Source organism: Macrobrachium nipponense, chromosome 30 (genome assembly GCF_015104395.2).
Source record: "Macrobrachium nipponense isolate FS-2020 chromosome 30, ASM1510439v2, whole genome shotgun sequence".
NCBI classification, from domain to species: Eukaryota; Metazoa; Arthropoda; class Malacostraca; order Decapoda; family Palaemonidae; genus Macrobrachium; species Macrobrachium nipponense.
In genome coordinates this window covers 72,635,065-72,659,542 of record NC_087218.1, presented here as the reverse complement: position 1 = coordinate 72,659,542, position 24,478 = coordinate 72,635,065, and the positions used below count along the sequence as shown (strand labels likewise).

General features: G+C 38.3%; 1 protein-coding gene across 1 annotated transcript in view; it reads left to right on the top strand.

Moving 5' to 3' along the window:
• LOC135202597 (uncharacterized) overlaps positions 1 to 22,425 on the top strand; it is a 146,900-nt gene extending 124,475 nt beyond the window's left edge. The window contains exon 3 of the mRNA XM_064232107.1: positions 11,025 to 22,425. Coding sequence (XP_064088177.1) covers positions 11,025 to 15,179 — 4,155 coding nt within the window. The 3' untranslated portion in view covers positions 15,180 to 22,425. The remainder of the gene's footprint in view (positions 1 to 11,024) is intronic.
• The last annotated feature ends 2,053 nt before the right edge of the window (positions 22,426 to 24,478 follow it).

Sequence of the window (24,478 nt, the reverse complement as noted above, 5' to 3'; positions counted from 1 at the left end):
TCCAGCTGGCGCTGAATAGTATTTCCTTATGTAAAGGACCTCAGGTTTGTATAGGTAGGAAAAATACAATTTACTTTTAAAAATTTATTTTGGAGGCGAAATGGACTACATCAGCTTGTAGGCAAAAACGTATCAGTTCTCGCACAGTGCAACAGTTAATGATGCCTGAGTTATCAGGATCGGAGAAGTTAGGGCTTCCTTTGGCACCCAGTTGTTCAGGCCCCACTTCCCAACAGCAACAGGCTTCTGTTTCATCAGTGGATCCATCTGTAGCACCCATTCAGAAATGTTTGGATATTTTTAAGTTTTGTGATAAAGCCTTCCTCTACAGCTAATCAGAAGGCAGACTTATCTTTATTACCGGTTTCTTCAGCAGAAGGGGAGGGAGTAAGTGAGAAATGACACTTCTTCATCGGCGTACAGATCTTTGATATCTTCTTTGGACTTTTCCCACCCTCTTTTTTTTCCAGCAGAACCTGCTTCACCTGTATGTATTTTTGATGGGTAAACAGACAGCTGACCCTGTGGAACTTCTTCCAACAATGGTAATTTATACTTCAGCTAGGGAGACACTGAGCGAGATAGCAAAGAAGTTACAGAACTTCCTTACATTACCTCCAGAGTTTGTAACAGGCATATTTGGAGTTCTCTTATGCATTTAGACAAGGAAATGAGAGTCAGTGCTTGGGAGTTAGCATCCCTGTTTACGATGGGAGTGCTAAAGAAGAGGCAGTTATGGTGTTCGTACACCACAAAAGGTGTGACGACAATGCAAAAGTTGGCATTGCTATTTAAAACCTTTGGTAAAGGACTTATGTATTGTTTCTTTGTTCCCGCAGGCAACTGTTAATGACATTGCCTCGAGTAGGAGCCGGGCTCCACCGGTTTTGGGAGAGGTGGAAAGAGAGAGGTGCAGAAAAATGGATCATTCAAGTTCCAAGGAGGGCTATTCTATCCCCTTAAGGGAAAAACCTCCCTTAGTCAAGAAACCCATCTTCTTGACTGCCTATTCAATAGGCTCAGAGAAGTTTTTGCTTCTCTTGGAGGAAGTTTCTGCCCTTAATTTAAAGAATGCAGTAGAAGTAAAGGAAGACATCATCATCAGAGGGGTTTTAAACCGCCTCTTTGTAGTTCTCGAAGCATCTGGAGGATTGAGACTGGTCCTGGACGTAATTGCCTTGATTGTCTTCGTACAGAAGACAAAATTCAGGATGGAGACCACTCAGTCCATTCTAGCCTCCATTTGTCAGAGAGACTGGATGATCTCAGTAGATATGCAAGATGCCTATTTCCATGTTCCAGTGTACCTGGACTTGAGGATGTACCTCAGATTCGTGTTTCAGGACTTGTGTTGCTTCAGACTGTTGACCACCCCTCAAGTTCCCACTTGCGTTCTAGCCCCTCTAGCAGGGTGACTACATCTAATGGGCATCAACATCACCCTCTACCTAGACAATTGGCTCCTTTGGTCGACTTCAAAGGAGCAATGCATGGAGGACCTATGCAAGACACTTCAGTTAACCAAAGAATTAGGTTTGCTGATAAACCTACAGAAGTTCCATCTGTTACCTTCTCAGACAACAGTCTATTTGGGAATGATGCTGAATGCTCAAGTTTTTTGGCTTTTCCATCCCGCAAGAGAGTGGAGTCATGCCTCAAGACAGTAGAAAAGTTCCTCTCTCTTCAGCCTGCTAGGAAGGAACCTTAACATCCTTAGAAAAGTTTGTATCCCAACGAAGACTACATATGAGAGTCTTGTAGTTTTTCTACAAGGCCAGCTGGTAGCTGGAACAGAAGTAAATATGCAGACTCCTTCATATTTCCAAAAACTCTTGAGATCAAGCAATACCTGCTTTGGTGGAGGTTCAAAGACAGTTTATTAGAAGGGGATATCCCTTCTAGTTCAGAACCTAGACCTGAAAATCTATTCAGACACTTCAGATGTCGGTTGGGGAGCTCTCCTGGAAGAAAATGGACGCAGCAACAGATAAAGAATCACATAAATGTAAAGAAGCCAAAGGCAATCCACTTGGGGCTCAAAGCATTTACCCTAGAGGTGTCCGGAAAGACGGTTGCAGTACATTCGGACAACACAGCAGCCCTTGCATATATCAGCAAGCAAGGGGGATTCACTCATTCTCGCTATGCAAAGCAGCAAGAGACCTCATTTGGGCGCAGAAGAATCGGACAAAAATAGTAACAAGATTTGTCCAAGGAAAGATGAATGTATGGCAGACCAGTTATGCAGGCAAAACCAAGTCATCCCCATGGAATGAACCTTAGATCAGTCAGTTTGTCAAGACCTTTGGAAGCTGTGGAGCAAACTTGTGTTGGATCTTTGCAACATCCAAGAATCATCGGCTTCCCCTGGTCTGTTCTCCAGTCCCAGACCCCTTAGCATGGGCAACAAATGCCATGCTACAGGACTGGTTGAACTAGGATCTTTACTCCTTCCCTCCATATGGGATGAAAGGGAAGTCCTTAACAAGTTCAAATCTCACCAGTACATACATATCATTGACGCTGATAAAGTCCTTCTGGCCATTGAGAGAGCAGTTCCAAGACCTTCTGGAACTACCAGTAGACTTCCTGATGCTCTTCCCTCAAAGAACAAATCTACTCAGACAGCTGCACTTCAGACGTTTTCACTGAGGCGTGTCAAATCTAGCTCTAACCGCTGACAGACTGTCAAAAAGCTGCTCAGAGCTAATGGCCTTTCAAGGGCAGTTGCAGACTCTATCACAAAATACAGGAAACAGTCTTCTGCAGACATCTACCGGTGCAAGTGGTTGAACTTCTGCTCTTGATATAGAAGCAATAATGTCTCAACTACTAGAATATCTGACAGATATAGCAGATTTTATTATTTCTAAGATCTAAAGGTTTAATCAACCTCCACAATCAGAGGTTACAGGTCTATGCTCAGCTCTGTCTTCTGGCACAGAGGCCTGGATCTGGCTAATAATCAGGATATTACTGATCTATTAAACTTTTGACACAAGTCTGCAAAAAAAATTCAGATTTAGTGTTATGTAACTTAGATGTGGTTCTTAAGGGGGCCGGCCGGCTAAAGCCATTTTTTTAGAACAGGACTTTGATATTCGTACCACTTGATAAGGTGACTTTGGACATCTCCAAACCATATATGATTTTCGCCTCTGACCTTTGGTTTTGTGAGGCCAAGGCGATTTATCCCGAAATAACCATTTTTCAAATTCTATCTCCTCCCTTAATATTTAATATTAAGACCTGGGATTACTACCATATATAGACCTGATGTAGACCTCCAATCAAATGAATTTTTTTTCTAAAAGTAATTTTTTTGCTAGATATGAATTTTTCATTATAGTAAAAAAAAATAAACCTTATAAATCAAGAAAAAAAATTTATAGAAAAAAAGGTGAAACAAAAATTGGAAAAAGGGGCTTTATTTGATTGTTCTATAATGTCTTTCTGAGTTATATACCAAATTTCAGTGCTATAGTTTTAAAACTAAGTGAGAAGATAGATTTTGAAGGTCAATAAGTATAGTTTTGAGATACGGCCATTCAATGTTTTCCTTTGTATTTTTAAAAAGACAATGTTGATAAATAAATATTATTATGAATGTATATTTCTGTTTTGGGTATTAATAAACCAAAACTATTTTATGTATCATAATATAGTCATAAATGCTGATCCCTTTGCTCATATATCGTAGCCAGGGGCACTGTGTCAGGCAAGACGGGGCACTCCTTCCTACGCAACTCTCTCTCTCTCCCTCACTAACTTGGCTTATTACAGCGAATTTTCTTCTGTATGTTTTCCTTGTATTTTCCTCTTTGGCATGATGAAATTCTTGCCGAAACAAAGATAAACAGACGTAAAATCAAGAGAATGTCAGAGGTGAAACTCGAACATGTACTCTTTTTACAAAGACAATGTTAATAAATCATGATTGTTATGAATTTCATATTCCTTTTTGGGTATTAATAAACCAAAACTGTTATTTATCATAAATGAAGATCCCTTTGCTCTAACACCGTAGCCTAGGGTACTGCACGATGTGTGTGTCAGGCAAGACTGGGGCGTTCCTAACTACCCACCCCTTCCTCTCTCTCTCTCTCTCTCTCTTCACTAACTACGCTAATATCGTCTCTTAAGCGCCTCAGTGGCATGGTTGGTTTGGTGTTTGCTTCTCACCTCGGTGGTCGCGATTTCGATTCTCGGCCATTCCATTGAGGAGTGAGAGATGTGTATTTCTGGTGAAAGAAGTTCACTCTCAACATGGTTCGGAAGTCACGTAAAGCCGTTGGTCCCGTTGCTGAATAACCACTGGTTCCATACAACGTAAAAACACCATACAAACAAAAAAATATCGTCTCTTCGCTAACTATGCTGTTATCGTGTATTTATTGATATTCTGCAATCATATTAGAGCGAATTTTCTTTGTCTGTATGTTAGCGAGATGTTTTGCTAGTCTTTTCCTCATTGGCATGATGAAATCCTTGCCGAAACAAAAATAAACATACGTAAAAGCAAGCAAATGTCAGAGGTGAAACTCGAACGTGTACACTACAAGAGGTTTCTCCTCACAATGAAAGGTGGTAAACTGACTACCATAAGTTCCCTCCTGCTGCCTCGTGGAATCTCTACAAATGCCATTGCTCACAATTTCTTTGACAATAATGATCAAAATTTACGTTAAAAGAAGAAATATTGCATTTTATTGTACAGATCAATGTTTTTGGCTTATTGAGTTACGTTTACTAATTACCCTGTAACTACGAAAGTAAGAGGAATTTTGACAAAATATTTTGTATACGTACTCTCCATTGCCAAATGAAGCTCCATGAATTTTTTCATGACTGCATTTTTTGCCTTATACCCCCCATATATAAGGGTTCCGGCTGGCCCCCTTAAATGGCTTACAGGTCTGACTTTTGAATCATTGAATTCAACGACCCTGAAGAATTTTACAAACAAAATCAAACACTAGCATCATGGGGTGTGACTGAAGGAGAAGACAAAGCATCTAGGTGAGGAGAAGAAAACCCATCCCAAGAAGGAAGAGTCGAAACTGTGATGGTCCTTTTTATTATAAAATAACTTCCACTGCGATCTAGGCCACACATGACATTCCGGGCAGGGATTTGTCACAGTGCAGAAATTAGCACGGCACCTACTGGAAGTCGAATGGGGGTCCGTAGCAGACAAAGCAAGGAAACGAGAACACAGGAAACCTTGAACACCCGGGCACATACTCTGACGAGGCCGTGAAGACGCAGAGGAAGCCATACAGACACATATACACACACACACACACACACAGACAACAAATGAAAGCAAAACAAGGGCTTGGGACAACCGCATCACTCCCCAAGGTGGTTAAGAAAAAGACTAATGTGAAGGTGTGGGTTGCGCGGTCTGTTTACCAGCTTTCACCCAATATGCGCATGTGTTGCCAGATTTCACAGATTCCTTGCTTTACAATCTCTGATTGTTTAACTGGTTCCAGCTAGGCGCTTGAAAATATTCTATTGTTAAGACCTCTGGTTTGATAGCTATGAAAAATATAAATAGTTTTAAAAAATTTGTCATTTTTGGTAGCTTTAGCGACTGCCAAAAGGATCAGTGAGATTCAAGCAATTGATCAAAGGGTAGGTTTTGTGCAAGGTAATGCAATCTGCTCCTTTACCCTAGGTTTTCCTGCCATGAACAAAACCCTGTCTAAATCCTGGTCTTATTCTTTTAAGATTAAAGATCTAAGCAAAGTCTCAGGAGCAGAGGACGAAGAGAGGGTGCTTTGCCCAGTAAGGGCTTTAAAGTTTTACATATACAGAACAGTGAAAGATCCAGCTAGACCCTTAATGAAGAATGCTCTCTCATTCTTCCTAAGGGACCTGATTAGAGAAGCTCACTCGCAAATAGGGGAAGAGCTTTTACCAGTTTTCAAATTCAGGGCTTATGACATAAGAGTGGTGGCTACGTATTAGTCTTCAGTCATAATCTCTCGCTCTCTTCCATTCTACAAGCGATGAACTGGAGATGCAAGTCGGTATTTGCATCATTTTATGTCAAAGAAGTGGAAAAGATGTTTAGTGACTGCAGTACCTTAGGCCCTTTGGCAGTGGCTGGCCGGCATGGTGTTAGGAGCGGATGCGTAGGAAGTATACCTACCTTACTATCTCTTCACCTTATTAAAGGTTGTTGAGTTCTAAGGGAGTCTGGGGGTAGTGCATACCTGGGTACCCTTCAGTAATTTTTTCATGGGTGGGTGTTAGTGTTTTTTATAAGTATACTAGTAGTAGTATTGTCTGGTGGTCTATCGTATGGCAGTGCGCCCAGGGTAGGGGTAATTTGTATGCTTTACTAGCGATTGGAGAACTCCTTTGCTTAAAGCTCCCACTCTTGTAGGCGACCCCTGGCTATACCACCATGCCTCTACAATGTAAGATGAGTGCCAACCAGAGGCAGTAACTTCCTGCAACTAAGCTCAAAGTCATTACATACTGTTTTAAGAGTAGAATATGTCCTTGCTCAAAGTGGGAATTAGCTATGTAATTATTTGGTAAGTTACATAGACAAAAATGAATTTTTTAATAAGATCACTATGTACCTTTATACTTACCAAATAGTTATATAATGGGAGCCCATCCTCCTCCCCTCACATGGACATGAGGCACAAACAAATTGAAAGTCTTTGCCTAGTTGTTCCTCTTTCCCAAAAGTGGGAGGGGCTAGTTACCTACACCAAAAACAAAAGAATTGCTGCAAATTTTCCAATTTAGCTGCTATGCTAGTTAGAAACTATGGCTATGTAATTCCTTGGTAAGTACAGTAGAGCCTCGGTTCTCGACGCTAATTCGTTCCAGAAGGAGCGTCGAAATTTGATTATTTCGAGAACTGAATCAAGTTTTCCCATAAGAAATAACTGAAAATGGATTAATCCGTTCTTGACCATCAGTTATTACCCTAACCTTGCCTTTTTATACAATACATTACATGTAAATTACAACTAAATAAGTTAAAAGTTAAATAAATATCCTGTTAAACGTATATTTATAATTTTAAATGTATAATATACAGTATAAAAGAAAACTAGCCTGCGTCCAACCGATTGTTGACCAAGCGCCATAGGCTACCTAGGTAAATAGTAAGTAGAACGTAGTGTAGTGGGTAGGCATAAAACGTGTTGCTAACATAATGAAAACGTTGAAAAGCTAGTCTGATTATTACAGTAAATTAATAAACTCTTAAAATTAAACCCAATTTATATTTATCAAAAACTTGCAAAAATTTGCCTACAGTAAGTCGGCATTTAAGGATGTAAACAAACCATAGCGCAGCCCAGGTGGTTTATATCGGGACTATGGTAGTAAACAAACCATATCGTCGCTTTAAGCCTAGAAACGTTTACATTCGATATTAATTTATGGTAACACTTTTACGGCGTCTACTGCAATACAAAATCGCATGAAAATTATCTTTCAGTAAATGTAATGTTATGATACTAACGATTTTGTATCATAAATGTCCGTATAAAAAAGGTGCGTCTTTTACGGCAAATTGTCCAATATCAGGGCTGGTTTCAAGCTTATTGGACTTTGACAATTATTATGGTACTGCATGGTACATATATACGTACGTATAAGTAAAAGAATCTTCTTAATTTCTATAATTATTGTACCATTACGTACCAGCATCTCTTGAGTTTAATATCAAGCTAACCTCTTTTTTACGAGGACACTTAAAAACCAAGCATACAGATTGCGTTCGTTACCAGATCTCATACGTAAACATTGACGTCTTTTTACAGTAGACATAAAAGAATCGTCTTAATTTCTATAATTATTCTATACCATATCGGCTTCTTTGATTTAAGCTAAGGCTAACCTCCTCTTCACCAGCAAGCTTAACAAAGCTTAAGATTGCGTTCGCTACCGAACGGCACACGTTACGTATGTGACAGTGGTTTCTCTACCAAATCTCACATGTAAACAACGACGTATTTTTACAGTAGACATAAAAGAATCTTAATTAGTTTCTATAATTAATGTATACCGTAGCGGCTTCTGAGTTAAGCTAAGGCTAACCTCTTCTTTACCGGCACGCTTAAAAAGCTTAGATTGCGTTGCTACCGAACCAAACATGTTACGTATGTAACTGGTTTCACTACCAAATCTTACACGTAAACATTGATGTATTACAGTACGACATAAAAGATTCTTCTTAATTTCTTAATTACTACGCACTTAATATGGCATAGTGGCTTCTCTGATTTAAGCTATGGCTAACCTCTTCTTTACCGGCAAGCTTAACAAAGCTTAAAGATTGCATTCGCTACCGAACCGCACATGTAACCTACGTACGTAACATTGCCTTCAATCCAAACCTAACACTTAAATACATATTGCATTTGCTACTGAAGCGCGCGCCTCAAGTGTGAGCATGGTTTTAGAATATGTCTACGCTTGGAAAAAAAAATCGAGCAAGGGTGCTTGATTAAATCTTTTTTTCGCTCATCACTTTCATGCAGAGGAGATGATAGACGAAACTTAAGGTTTATTTTGGAGTTGGAAATGATAGAAACATTTTGAAGAAGGAAAACGCGAGATGCCATGTAAACACTTTTCCATTATTTCAGAGATTAACAATAGCAAAAGGTTTGAACATAGATAGCCAGTAGTAATGTTGGGACCCATGATGAATCAAAAGGTAACTGCGTATAGAGTTGATACCACCGAAAAAGCAAATGAAATGCGCGCAAGGTGTACAAGACACGACACATGTTTGAATGTTTGTAAACAATAGTTGCGGACTTTAAACAATGCTGAGTGGCGTCACCAGTGTTACCAACCGTTTTGCTAAGTTATGTTAGTCGGTCCAAGCAAGAATTTATGCCAAATATGGTGCAATTTTGTGCCAGAATTATGCTATTAATCTATCATTATCTCATTTCTCTAATACATTTGAGCTAAAACAACGATGTAATGGAAATTTAAAACATTTATATATTAGGTGAAATGATACAAAGTGACGAACAGACAATATTATAACTAATAATTTGATGATCTTTACATGTTAGGAAACTCGAAATAAAACACCATTTTTCTTTAATAGATCACATACGCAATCACTAGTACACTATTTGATATGCAATCACTATTATACTATTTGACAAATGTGTGAAGATCACACATATAAATGTGAAGAAAAACAACAAATTTTACTTATTACTGCATCATTATCATGCCACTGAGAACCATTTTTCTTTAACAGGTCACATACACAATTAATAAATACTTGAAAATGTGTGAAAATTACTTCAAATATAACATTTTGATATTTACTGAAAAATTAAAACTAAAAAAAAGGTAAACAAACAAACAAACCAGTCTCTACTCAAGAAGAAAAACATGAGTATTTATTACTTGATCATTATCATGCCACTGAAACACCATTTTTCGTTAACAGATCACATACACAATGAATAAATACTTGAAAATTGTGTGAAAATCACTTCAGACTTTAACACTCGCCCCAGTTTTATACCGACACCTTTTATATAGGTGAGCGAGTCAGAGGCTTCTGACATGTCCAATTTAGCAGTTCTCTGGTATTATAGCAATATTTTACTAGAAATAGTGCTAAAGAAGACACATTTCACTGGGCGACACGGCTTCCTCGCCCAGAAATAGATTTTTCCTACGTCAAAATCCCTTTTTGATAATTACTGAAAAAAATAAAACTTAAAAAAGGAAAAAAAGTAATTCTTTACTCATGAAGAAAAAACATTATTAACACTTTACTGATCGTTTGTCATGCCACTGTGGGTATTTATTTATATTCACAAAATTTAACATTCCTTAGTTGGGTTCAAACTTAGCAATTAACTCATTTGTTAGTGCTGCTTTTGAGGCAATTTCACTATGAAGATACGTTCACTATAGCTGTGTATGAAATTGAGGAATTTTCTGCATTTTATTTAAAATTTTAGTGAAAATACATTCTAAAATTGTACTAGAACCCTAAGTGTGAAGGAAATTATGCTAAGCTCCAATTCTTGGGTCAAATTATGCTAAAAAAACATGAAATTATGCTACATTTGGTAGCACTGGATGACGCCAACTAGCGGCGGCTGGCGGAAATAGTTTTGTTTACAAACATCATATGGTCGGGGATCGGAAACTGGTTTTTTGGTTGAAAACAGATACAAAGTTTATTGGAAATTTAGTGGCGAAATCCGATTATGTCGAGTTCTAATACGGTCGTGAACCGGGTCTCTACTGTATATACAAAAAGTTATTTTATTCTAAAAACGTCATTTTGTAAGTGATTCATTATTCTGAAACCCAGCATTTTCAGTTAATTGAAGGCTTTGTGGAATAAAGAATTGGACAATAACGAGTAAAGATAGATTAAACCATTCCCTCCTCAAATTGGTCACACTCATCAGAGTCAGTTATTGCATGAACAGCTTACTTGACTCCATCCTTGTATGTAGGTCAACACTGTAACAGTTAAGCATATTTTTAGTGGGTGTGCAATCCAAGTATCAAGTAGTTTCAATTTATGAAATGGAATCTAATAGAGCATATGTATGAAGACAAATCCATCGGGGTCTTGTGTGAATTGAGAATGTTAGTTCATTGGCCTGGTTAAACTGTTTTTAATTAATTTAAACTCTGTACTAACATTAATCACTTGTAGGACTTTCAATAATTTTTCCAAGAATCACGAAATGTGAAACTTATCTTTTGGATTGAAGGAATATTTGGAAGCAAATAGTATGCTATTTTTAATCGCATTAAATCGGTTGCTTTATGAATGATCTTTGATTTATTGTTTTCTGTTGAACTGGCCAAGAAACAGTGTAAATGTTTTGAATTATCCACATGTTCCCAAGTATTTCCATCCAGTTGTAATTTTTATGGTCATACACCCTATCAAAATTTGAGTCAGGTACATGGATTGACATCATTTATATGCTAATTTTGATATGACAACACTCAGTATTAACTCAAACCCCAAAATTTTCCAGATGCAGGGTGGAAGTCGCAGTAGTACACCAGCGAGTGCTTTAGAAGGAAGAGCGATGTTCCCTCACCCGTCTTCCGTCCCAGGCCAACAGATTCCAGCCTCCTCATACCCTACAATATCAAGCCCTAACACAAGCCTTATGTCTCAGAGTGCCCAACTGATGGCCTTGGGGCATAATATGTTTTCAGGGTCAAAGTTTATGAGTGGAGCACCACCTGAAGCACACCGATATCTTCCAGAATCTTATAGGTTAGCTGCTGAGTCTTTAGATCAAAACAGGTATGGAATAGATTCCCAAAGGATGTCAGCAGATCCTTACAGACATACAAGTGAAGCACCGCGTTTGCCGACAGATTTACAGCGGATTCGCTCAGAATTACAGCGTACAGAGGAACAAAGTTTAGACTCTTATCAAAGATCAAGTGATCCTTACAGAAGTCCGGTGGATTTACAGAGAACTCAAGATAGTAACCTTCAAGAAATTGCTTCTAATGCACAGCGATTAGTGTCAGATTTACAGCGCCTTCAAGCAGATCCTCAGAGACTAGTCACTGAGGCTTTACGTCCACCTGTGTCTGAATCTGTGCGAAGTCCCCAGTCCCCATATCATAGCATAATGACAGATTCTCTGAGGCCCCCCTCTGAGCCATCTCAGCGAAGTTTGCAGGAATCAGTTCGTTCACATGCAGATGCACAGCGCATGGTGCAGGAGAGTCTCAGAGAATATTTTAGTCCTACGCAAAGAACTGTTCCTGAGAGTGACAGGTCACCTACAGAACAAAGAATGATCTCTGAAAGCATGCGATATTCACCAATTGATCCACAAAGATATGGGACAGACTTGAGCAGTCAGCGTATGATAGCTGAAAATTTGCGTATTAACACTGATACATCACATCATCTCAGGGCCGATGCAGAAACTTCTCAACACACACGAGCAGAAACACCACAGCACATAAGAGTAGGAGCAGAAACCCCACAGCACTTACGAATAGGAGCAGAAACACCACAGCACTTACGAATAGGAGCAGAAACACCACAGCACCTACGACTAGGAGCAGAAACCCCACAGCACTTACGACTAGGAGCAGAAACCCCACAGCACTTAAGAATAGGAGCAGAAACACCTCAGCAACTTAGGGCAGGTGCTGAAACACCACAACATATCCGAAGTGGGCTGGACAATATGCAGCATATTAGACCTGGGGCAGAAACTCCATTACATCTTAGAGTAGGTGCAGAGACCCCACAGCACCTTCGAGCTGGAGCTGAAACACCACAGCATTTACGAATGAGTTTAGAAAGTCAACAGCATATTCGTGTTGGCGCAGAAACTCCTCAGCATATGAGAACAGGTGCAGAAACTCCTCAGCATCTTCATGGAGGATTGGATGCTTCACAGCATATTCGTTTGGGTGTGGAAACCTCACAGCATCTTCAAGGAGGAGCGGAAACTCCTCAACATCTTCGTGTAGGATCTGAAACTCCTCAGCACCTTCGTTTAGTAGGAGGAGAAACGTCTCAGCATCATCGATTAGTGGCAGAAACATCTCAGCATCTCCGTTTAGGAGCAGAAACACCACAACATTTGCGAGTAGGAGCAGAAACGCCACAACACCTCAGAGTTGGGGCAGAAACTCCACAACATCTAAGAGTGGGAGCAGAAACACCCCATCTTCGTTTAGATGGAGACAGTTCGCATCACATGCGAGTTGGGTTAGAAATACCTCAACATATTCGTTCAGGATTAGAGTCCTCTCAACATTTGCGAGCAGAAACTCCCCAGCATTTGCGAGTTGGGGCAGAAACTCCCCAGCATTTGCGAGTTGGGGCAGAAACTCCCCAGCATTTGCGAGTTGGGGCAGAAACTCCCCAGCATTTGCGAGTTGGGGCAGAAACTCCCCAGCATTTGCGAGTTGGGGCAGAAACTCCCCAGCATTTGCGAATAGGAGCAGACACACCACAACACATGCGAATTGGAGGGGAAACTCCTCAGCATATGCGATTAGGGACTGAAAGTTCTCAGCATATGAGATTAGGAGCAGAAACACCTCAACATATGAGAATAGGAATAGAAACGGCTCAGCACTTAAGAATAGGTGCAGAAACACCACAGCATATGAGAATAGGGGTTGAAACAGTACAACACATGAGATTAGGAGCTGAAACACCTCAGCATGTGCGAATGAATGCAGATGCTGTCCCTCAGCATCCCCGTTTATATGCAGAAACACCCCAGCATCATCGTTTAGGATCAGATCCTCCTCAACACCATCACCGCCTTGGAGTAGAAACACCTGACCATGTACGTTTAGGCTCAGAAACTTCCCAAGGGCATCCTATGCTGCCTGAGAATCTCAGGGTAACCTCAGAAGCCTCAAACATGGTTCCAGAGAATCTTTGTGTAACAGAACCTTCTCATCAGTTGATGCCTGAAAATCTTCGTATTAATCATGACAACACAAACACATCCAGTAGTATGAGAATGAGCCTTCCACCCCCACCAGAGTCTCCAATGCCTCCAATGCGCTCTCATTATGACTCCCAGTCTCACCGGATGATGACAGAATCTCCACACCCCATCCGAGAGCCCATGCGAGTTGAGTCTCCTCGTTATTCAGATTCCATGTACCGTGGAGAATTAATTCACAGTAACCTTGGCTCTTCAGCTTCTGTGCCTACCACACCAATGTCTGATCCTTCAGCCACACCTGCTCCTTCCCAGCATCAGTTTTACTCTAGCTCTTATTCACAATTTAATCAGTACATTGGTAATGGTCAAGATCGTGATCACAGGGATCTTAGTATTGATGAAGTTGAAGTTAAACCATATCAGGATGTGAAACCTTTTGATCCAGAGTACCCTGGCTCCTTAGTAGTGGGTGAATCAGCAATGCCTTCTACCCCAAAGCCACCCAGACCAAAAAAGCCCAAAGAACCTAAACCTCCTCGTGTACCAGTCGTTCACGCTTGTAACGATTGTGATAAGATTTTCAAGAATAGCACCCAACTCAAGAATCACATGTGGCGCCACACAGGGGAAAAACCTTTTACTTGTGATACTTGTGGCTCTAAGTTTACTCAGCAAGGGAATTTACGAGCACATAAGCGTATTCATACTGGAGAGCGACCGTACCAGTGCCAAGAGTGTAAGTCATGTTTCACTCAGCTGTCCACTCTAAAGACTCATCAGAAAATTCATTCAGATGAGAGGCCTTACAAGTGTGATCAGTGTGAGGCAGCATTTAGACAAATTGCCAATCTAAAGACTCACGCAGTCACTCACACAGGAGAAAGACCTCATAAGTGTGACCAGTGTGAAAAGGCGTTTACCCAGAAGTCAAATTTAAAGGCTCATAAAAATAGAGTGCACTGTGGAGAACCCGGAGCACCCCCAAGGAGAGGACGCAAGAAAAACCCAGCGGCAATTAAGCCCTACAGCTGTTTAGAGTGTGGTGCAAAGTTTACCATGATGAGTAATCTTAGAATACATATGAAACTGCACTCTGGCGAGCGTCCATTTGAGTGTGACCACTGTGGTGCGGGGTTTGCTCAAAGATCTAATTTGAAAACCCATATCCAAAGGATGCATGGAAAAGGCCCAGGACAAGGTAGACGTAAGATACGATGCGATGAATGCCCAGCAATGTTCCGGCTGAAGCGATGTTTGAAAACCCATAAAAAGAAACGGCACCCAATTAAAAGCCTTAAAATAAAAATTCTACGCGAGTCTAAATATTTAATGCAGTCAGGGGGAACTGAAGGAGAAAGTATGGCTGAAAATGAGGATGAGGATGGAGGGAATCGTTCTAATTTTGAACCTATTGTTGAGCTGTGTGAGCCCAAAGAAGAGCCTTATTCTCCAAGTTTTACCAATCCAGAATCTCCATGTGGTGAACCAGGTGAATGGCGTAAAAAAATTTCAAACAGAGTTATTAAAATTGAAGAGGGGGTTGAGGATGAGGAACTTGACGAAGAAGAAGAGGAGGAAGATGAAGATGAAGATGATGATGGTGAAGGTGATGAGGAAGAAGAGGAGGAGGAGGAGGAAGAAGAAGAGGTAGATCGGGAATTACCAGACAAAGAGAATTCCCATGAAACAGAATCAAAAGCTCTTCCACAAGAGTCTCAAGACAAAACTCTAAGTGTTAAATGATTATCTTAGTGCACAATATGATCTTAAATCCCCAAGCTTTCTTAGTCTTTGCAGAACTACAAATTTCCGTTTGAAATCTGTTATTCAAGATATCAAAATACCAGTCCAAAGATAGATAGATTGGTGCTTTAAGAGAGAGTGCACTTTTCTTGATGTGGCCCCAAGAAGCGAATCACACCACATTATGCTATATACATGAGCCAGCAGCAGCAGCACGGGTGTTTGTTTTGGGGGTTACAGGTTGTGTTGGTCAGCATTTCAGGTGGCTAAATTCTGCAGCAGAGGTCAAATGTAGCAGAGCCCAGTCATTGCTTGTTTGACTTACTACTCAGTCTTCATAGGCAATGTAAGATATAATACTTGAGTACATTTATATATATTAATGATAATTTAGAATATTCATGTAGAGAGTTGAAAGTTTTACTTCATCTTTTGATTCAGAGGTTTTGAAGCCTTATGAAATGTTCAAGTTGTTTATATTGTAAACAAAAGCTTCAATGTGTCTTTTTAAGGAGTTAGAAAGTTAACTTGGAAGGGTATTTTAATACTAATAGAGCATTTCTGAAATTTCCTTGACAATTTTAACCAGGTTCACATTTTCTGGATTGGTGAAGTGATCATATGTTGTATCAGTCACAATCAGAAGAAAACATTTCAACTTTGTTGAGTGACTGTATAAATGGTGATTGTGGGAGTACTGTTGTATATCTGTTGCACAGATAAAGGACTTTATTTTCAAGAAACACTGTTAACAACAAGAAGGCTTGGCACCATATTTGTGTAAAATATAAAGTGTCTGCTTAGTGGTAAGTATAACTAACAAGAATCAAATTAAACCACCAGAAATCATGGAGTTAGCATCATAGCAGAATCAAATTCAAAGAAAATTGTCTGGCCTTCCGGAGTTTTCCTTGACAGTTTCATTACATAACACTTAGACAAATATGCCACGTTTATTTGTGCTTTGATAATAATTGGAGTGGCTAGATGAGATCTATTACTGTTAGAATTTAATAAATTCTAGTATGTTTTATTGTGCTGTTTTATCATTTTTAAAAATTAGGATCAGATAGATACAGAATTATTCAAAATAGGTATTTTGAAAATGTAAGAATCTGCAACTGGTGGACATTCAAATTATATTAGTGTAATAGGTTTGCCAGAAAATAACATGTGATTGAGTAGTATATTTTAAAATTTCCAAAGAGTATTTATTTAGGTGAAGTGATTCTTGTCCTAGACTGCAATCAAAATTTGGTCTTTTACTCTAGTGTTTTCATTCTAGAAAGAGGGTAGGGTAAGCCAGTTTCTTGCCAAGACTTGAGACTACAGATATTGTTACTCAAGAAATCTAGGGATAAAGTAAGTCGAACAAGCAAGGGTATGGCTGTAAATAGTTTGTTGTGAGACTCTTCAGCGTTAGTGAGCAGGACAGCCTTTTTTTTCTGTTTTTTTTTTTTCAGCTCCTGGAAACAGCTTTAATAGACCCCTGCCAGTGTTTATCAAAGCCTAGACCTTGAGACTGAGGTTGCAGTGCTTTGTACTTTTTTGTTTTGTATTAATTTTTGTTTTATTCTTTTTGTTTTTTACCTAGATGTGATATGAAGGTAAGGTGCTCTGCACTACTACTTCAAGTTCTCTGAGGTTATGGCTTGTATTTGTGTGGGGTATTTGATCTGATGGCTTTAGAGTGAATGATGTAAGAGTTGACTGTCTGTGTTTGTTGGTTGCGCCAGCTCCAAAGTCTCACTGTTGGTCTTGCAAATCACACTTTAAATATGGGCAGTATTTCAAATGATTTTCAAATGATCTATGGTATGTAGTAAATTGGTAGTGCCAATACAGTAATACTTTGATGGAGCACTTTTGTTGAATATCAACATGACTTTGGTCAGGCGCTCCCAATTTCAACACATGGGGTTTGTGACAAGGTCGGTGCATCCTTGTAGGGGAGGCTCTTTAGGGCTCAGCTACCCGCTACAACTCAGGTAAAGTTGATCCTCATCGACACTCCGTCTAAACATTCATTGAAATCTTGCATTATTCAATCTTGGAGAGTTTGCAGTGTCTTTGTCAGATACTGCTGGGTATGAAGGTACAAAATTTTATCACTTGCTGTTGTACTTATCTTGCCATTCAGTGTTCTATATTTTTTATATACCACTGAAGATTCTTAAGCCACGAAGGACACATCTGTTGGCTTATTGGATATGTTGTACCTAGATGTCTCCAGTTTTGTTTAATGCATTTTTTTTGTAGTTCAGGATCCCATAAATTCATTGAAGTACAGTGTTTCAACAAATATCAAAAAGTGTATGTATACAGTATATATACTATAAATATAAAAGGAAGGGTTACCCTTGTCCATTGCATTGGTTCATGCCACTTCCAGGAGGCTTTTTGCCTGGTCTGATTGCCTTTAAATCCAACAAAAAAGGAGTAGATATCATTTACTAGATTATTTCAGGATTTGGTCAGGAACCTATTGTACAGGGGCGCCTCTAATCCATGATAATTATCATGCTCATGTTCATTCTTTTGATGAACAGTAAGATGATATTGTACTTGAAATGTAGAAGGTGTGTTTTTCTAAAAGTGTAACAAGCTCATTGAGCTTCATATTGGTTTTCTATTGGAATATATTGATTGATGTGACTATAATTAAACTTTAAAGTGCTCATCATTATCCATTAACCAAGAGGATATTGAAATATTGTGTAATTTTTCATCCTTGATATATTTTGTGTATTGAAATGTTATTTTAAATTGTGCATTGAAGTTCTTACTGTTCATTAAAATACTTATAATTTCAGGACATTTTTCTTATATGAAGAGTGACTGAAGTTAGGTCATAAACATTTAATTTCATATATATCAATCACAATTAACATATCCAGGATTTCTATTAAGTGAATTATCAATATTTGAGAGCTGCCCATGGTGGTAAGTGCCTGGCAGTGTTGATGCCCTTTTTGGCAGAGTTGTTGATGCTTAAGACGGGTCCCCCAAGGCTCTACGCAACTGACCGTGACACATATTGGATGCAAAAATTGCTGGTTTTCACCTTCTAAGTGTCTTTCCTCTGTCTTAACTTGGACATATTTTCTTAATTTAAGGTTTTTGACTTCTACTGTGCAAAAAAGTTTAGACCCCTAGTACCTGTAAGACTTTAGAAACTAAATGAAACAGCATATGCAATGCCTCTTTATTACTTTATATAATTAGTAAGATTATAGTGTGTAGAACTTATAGTATTCAAATATATTATCAATCCCATATAGTGGCGGCTTCTTTGGAGGCCTTCTTGTTTGAGGGGTTTTGCATGCCTGTGTTTGTCAAGGCAAATAAGCTCTCAGAGATTATTTGAGTGTGTCTGCTGTGTGTTTATTGCGAGTAGTTTCTTTCTAGGGGACAAAGTGACTGTGGGGTCTGTTCTGCCATACATGACAATTTAACTTATTACTTGATGATACAAACAATTTGAGCGATAAGATCTGTTTTAGTGTATTTTTGTGCATTGCTTCAACAGCAGATTTTGCACCTCTGCTGTGAGTTTTATCATGTTAAAAAGAGTATCATTGTGTAATAATAATAATAGTTCTGGGACTGAATCAGACAGTCTGGAGATGTATACGGTGCATCAAGCTGTTGCCATACAAAGTCTGTCCTGTCATAAGCTCGCTAATGAATTGTTCAAGCTCTCTGTGCTGTCATTTTGGAAAAAATTATTAACCAAGAGGCAGAATATATTTTTTTGGTATCAAGAATTAAAATTTGAATAAGATGCAAATGATATATCATTTGTCAAGTGCACTGATATGTGAAATACGTGAAATTACATTGCAGTCATTAGAGAATTATGGAGGGACTGGACAAAGGTAAGAGATACGGGATCAGGGCAGAGAATTGTTCAGTGCCACTCTGTCGGGTCCAGCTATTTGTGATTTTATTTTGATGTGCGAGTCTCACTTTCATTGTGGCACCAAGTTGATAAACAGATATGGTGTCATTTGAAAATGGGTTTGCACATTTACAGTCTGTTATCAGTAAGAGATTTGTGGTACGGGTCTTTGCTTAGTTAGATATGGTTTAGCCACCCCGACTTTGTGCATTGTGGATTGCTCTTACGTCCTGGGTCCCATTTTTAAATCAGCCTTAGGTTATAGGAGAGGTCCTGATGACATCTTCATTATAATCTGTATCTTGTGCCAAAATGTGGTGTGTAGGCACAAATCTGAGTTTATATCCTGAAAAATCTCATTTGCTCTGTTCAGGCCCCCACGGATGATTCAGGAAAAATTGTAAACACAATATTGTCTTTCCCTGCAGTGTATAGAATACTTTCCTTGCTACATTAACTGAGGTTTGATGTATATATCAGTGTGCGTCTCTGTTTTCTTAGTAATGTTTTATAAAGAAAAATAGTAATAATTACTTATTCATACTTCACAGCCTTGCTTGCATATGCAGTATTGGGAGTACAATCATGTATAAATTTGTAGTGTACTATTTTTAAAAGTTCAAATCTCAGTTTTGTAGCTAGAAGGTTTCTTAGCTGCTGTGGCAAGTTCTTCCCTGATTGTCAAAGTTATTTCTGGTTGGTAGCAAGACAGTGGTTTGTAGCCTGCACATACCAATAAGGTTGAGATGCATAGGTTGTGGCATATCATCCCTCAACCTTTTGGTAACTTTAGCTCCTCATTTTTTCTTAGTCACTAGTCTTACCCTCCCTCTTGTTTCTTCAAGGCTCATCAGTTTTTGTTACTGTAAAGCAGCACTTTCTGTAACAAAATAATTTCATAAAACAGCAGTTTAATTGAATAGCATTGCTGCCTCTTGTTAGATTACTGTACATATATATATATATATATATAACATTTTAAGACTATACAGGCTCCTGTTGTCTTGACTCTTGATCAGAGGTGTCTTTGCTTGTGTTAGGCTTCGGCCAAAATTTTCTTTTTATAACCTTCTTAGCTTGTGATACATTCATTTAGCCAGAGTGCTTAGGTCATCTTTTCAGAATCTAGTCCAAAGACACGAATCAAACTAAATTAATGAACCTTAGTGAGTACTGTAGTAGAATCTCTTATGGAATTTTTCAAAAGATAGATATTATTGTTATGACATTGTGATGCTTTTTGCTTTCTGACTGCATAATGAAAGCACGTGCCAGTTTCAAGAGCCGAAGGTAATTAAATGTGTTTGATGTCGGTTTTGGAGTAGCATCAGTGGAGGTGTAACCTTGCCTTTGGCCCATTATTATCTTTCCATGGTCAGTGTTTCATGAAGTCACTAAGAGTTTATAGCGTTATTTCTATGAAGGAGATTATTATTATATATATTATATTTGCTTTGCATGTAGTACTTTATTTTCTTTATATAAAAAACTTCAAATAGAAGCATTATATCTATGCAGGGTTTAGGTTAACCAAAGTTGATTGGCAATACTATATTTTGTGTACAAATTTCAGTTCAGCTTTACTTCTCATATTAGTGAGTTTCTGATGCTAAGGTAGTTGCTGGTTGGGAGGTTTTAACATATTTGTTGATAAGGAGCCAGAAATTTGGGCAAGAGAGAAAACACGAGTTTATGATGCAATGTGTTGAAAATAGTCGTCATTTCTATGCAAAATTCCAGATTCATTTTCAGGCTCATGAGCTGCAGCTCCAGGTTATGGTTTCTTTCAGATTTTCTTGTCTATGGACAGAAATTCATGGGAATTGTTAACCTGGCTGTATTTCTTTCATGGCAGTATTTTTTATCTTTTCTTTCGTAAAGAAACTATGAACGGTCATTCGCATTAACAAGTGTGTTTGCTGGTTGTGACAAAAGCAGGTTAGTGATCCTGCTAAACTTTTGATTAATGTAAGTTTGTACTTTCTAATTTGGGCTCCACGTTAACGTGATGTAAAATTGGTTTGCTTTTATTTCTCCCATTTTTCAAGTTATTCATTTTTACCATTGTGTGTAAAAGGAGGGCTTTGTGGTGTTATTTCAATCAAAGTTCAATTAGCTAATAAGTTTGTATTTTTTATATATATATATATCTCTATATATTTACAGTAAATGCTGTACATATATAAACCTGCATAATCTTTTAGCTGGTTTGTTAAATATGTTGGATTAATTTTATGAGAAAATTGTTTGAAAATTGAGTGGTAGCCCACCCAGGTCCTTTCATTATTTCACTCCATTGTAAATTTTAATCATGAAGAAATTGTGTTTAAACCCTGTTTTTGTATGTTTATGAATTTTGTTATTTTAGTCAGTAAGCATTGACAGATGCCACTGACTTTGTTTTAATCAGGTTTTATTTGCAGAGTACCAGTAGTATAATGTGAAGGAATGTCTTGAATTGGACTATAGTCAAAAAACATTATAGTCAGTGGTGGTCTCTTGTTATGGATTTATTTTGAATCATAGGTCTTGTTTATTATATAGAATATATAATTTTTATTTCATCTTGCATTTTTATTGATTTTGTTTTTGATATTTTAAACAGTTTAAACTGTTTTACATAGCTTTACCTCTATCAGGCACATATGAATTAAGCTCATATTATGTGCTTGTGCTTCCATTATATGTATCTAATGTAAACATTATTTCAAGAGACGAGTTAGTCAGCTGCAGTTATTTTCAATTCTGATGTCATTGAAACTGTCAGATGAGTTTTATTGGTGGCTGGAATTACTTGACTAGAGACAGACCACTTTCTGTAAAGTAAAGTAGTAGTCAAAAATGCAGTAGCATCATACAGTATCTGATATTTTGACCAGCAACAACCAGCTGGCAGCAGATCTCGCTCCAAAATCTAACACTTTCTTATACATAATACTACTACGCCTGTGCTGGGCATTAGAGAGATTTTATCATCATTGTCTATATATGGAGTTTACATTTTATTATTCCCTTATATGCATGTGTCAGAATTTTCCAAATATTTTTTTTATGTATAATTTTAGATTTAGTTTCTCACATAGCTCTAACACCCATATACTCATTATAATTATTACTATTCATAGTTATAATAATGGAAATTTATTATTTTTATTTAATCTACTGATGCAAGCAAAGGGAGAAATTATTGATATGCTTATACTTTTATCTTATATGCATGAAATACAATATAATTTATCGGTAATGACAATGCTATTGCTGAAAATATGTAACAGTACTACTCTGGTAACTCTTTTGTAATGCAACTAATGTACTTTGTCTATCAATAAAAGATTTAATAACAAATTTGTGTGCCTTAATTAAAATGTTCTTTAAGGATATTGTTTCAAGAAGGTATTGGACCTAAAAATGACTCTGGTCATAAATCTTTTAGAAAAAATAAAGTCCATGATTCCTAGGTGCATTTGTCATTGATTTAGCTTACAGGTATTTCTCAAATAATTACAGAAAATTCGTACAACCAGATACAAAGTATTATTTTACATATGATTAAAGTGCAAAGTCGTCGTTAAAAATTTCAATTCGGTTTTCCTTGTGGAAGATACCGTGTTTGGTTTAAATGTTTACTCAGTTGTTACAGGTTTACTTTGTACGGTGTCTGATTATGAAAATTAGGTTACAGCTACGGGAATATTCTTCTTCCCAGATTTAACCAATTTTTATATGGGGTCGCCGTTATGAATGATTCGTCTCCATCAATTTCTGTCCTGTGCATCGTTCTCATCAATACCTTTCCATAAATCTTCCCCTATACAGTCACGCCATCTCTATCTTAGTCTTCCTTTCTTCCTTCTACCCCACACTTCCATTTCCATCGCATGTCTTCCAACATGATGTTCCCCTCTTCATAACAGGTGTCCATACCATCGAAGCCTTCCCTCCTGTATCTTCTTTGATAGTATTTCAACTACCTTTGTCGATCCTCTTACATACTCATTTCTAATCCTATCAGCCCTTATTACTCCTGACATCCATCTCAACATTCTCATTTCTGCTTCATCCATCTTCTTCTCCGTTTTCCTCACTTGCTCTTTTTGTTCCATATAACATAGCTGGTCTGACCACTGTCCTATGAAACTTTCCCTTCAATTTCAGAGGAACTTCTTGTCACAGAGGACCCCTGATGCAGACCTCCAGTTATTCCATCCTTCCTGAATTCGATGTCTCGCCTCTTGGTCCATGCTTCCATTATCCTCTAATATGGACCCCAATCATGCTATTTCCATCATCCTCAGTAATACTGAAACACATAATTATATTAAGTTTTTTATAAGTCCTCCCTCCTCTCTAAACACAACACAATGTCATCCGTATATAATATGCACCATGGCACTGCTTCTCTAACATCCTTGGTCATTACATCCATCACGATGTTGAAGCTGAATGGGCTAAGTGCCAACCCCTGTGTAATCCAACTCCTATCTCAAATCCATCTGTCTCTCTAACACTGCTTCTCGCTCTAGTATACATCTGAACAATTCTGTCATACTTTTCCGCCACCATCTTCTCCCTTAAACATCTCCATATTTCTTGTCTTGGCACTATGTCATAGGCCTTTTCAAGGTCTATGAATACCAGATATAGGTCTTGTTGTTTTTCTATGAATTTCTCCATCAGCTGCCTTACGCAAAATATTCCATCCGTTGTGCTGCTTCCCTCCATAAATCCTAACTGTTCTTTCCTTATTCTCACTTCCTCTCTTAGCCTGTCATCTATTATTCTTTCCAAAATCTTCAGCATGTGAGACATTACGTTTGATACCTCTATAATTACTGCATTCCTGGACATCCCCTTTACCTTTAAATGTAGTATCAATATCAGATCATACAAGATGTCTACCCCTTCCTCTCCCAAGGCTTTCTAAACTGCGAGTGGGATTATGTCAGATCCTGTTGCCTTCCCATTCCTCATTCTTTTTAAGGTTCTTATCACTTCATCCCTTGAGATCCCCATTACCATTCCCATGTTTACTTGTCCATCCTCTTTTACAAGTCTTTTATTTTCTTCATTTAGCAGTTGCTCGAAATACTGTCTCCATTTTTTCAGGATGTCTTCTTTCTTTTTTTATGACCATACCATTCCTATCTTTCATTAGGTTAGTATGGGTGATGTCCTTCGTTCTTTTATTTCTTATTTTTGAGTTTGAGCATATTACTCAACCCTTCCTTGGTTTCCAGTTCATTAAAAACCTCTTCATAGGCCCTTGCCCAGCTTGAGCTACCACCCTTTTTACTTCTTGTTTCTTTCTCTTAATCTTTCCCTGTCTTCCTCCAACTGTGACTCTTCAAATCTCTGCTTTGCCTCCCTTTTACCCTTCACTTCCCCCCACCTCCTCTCC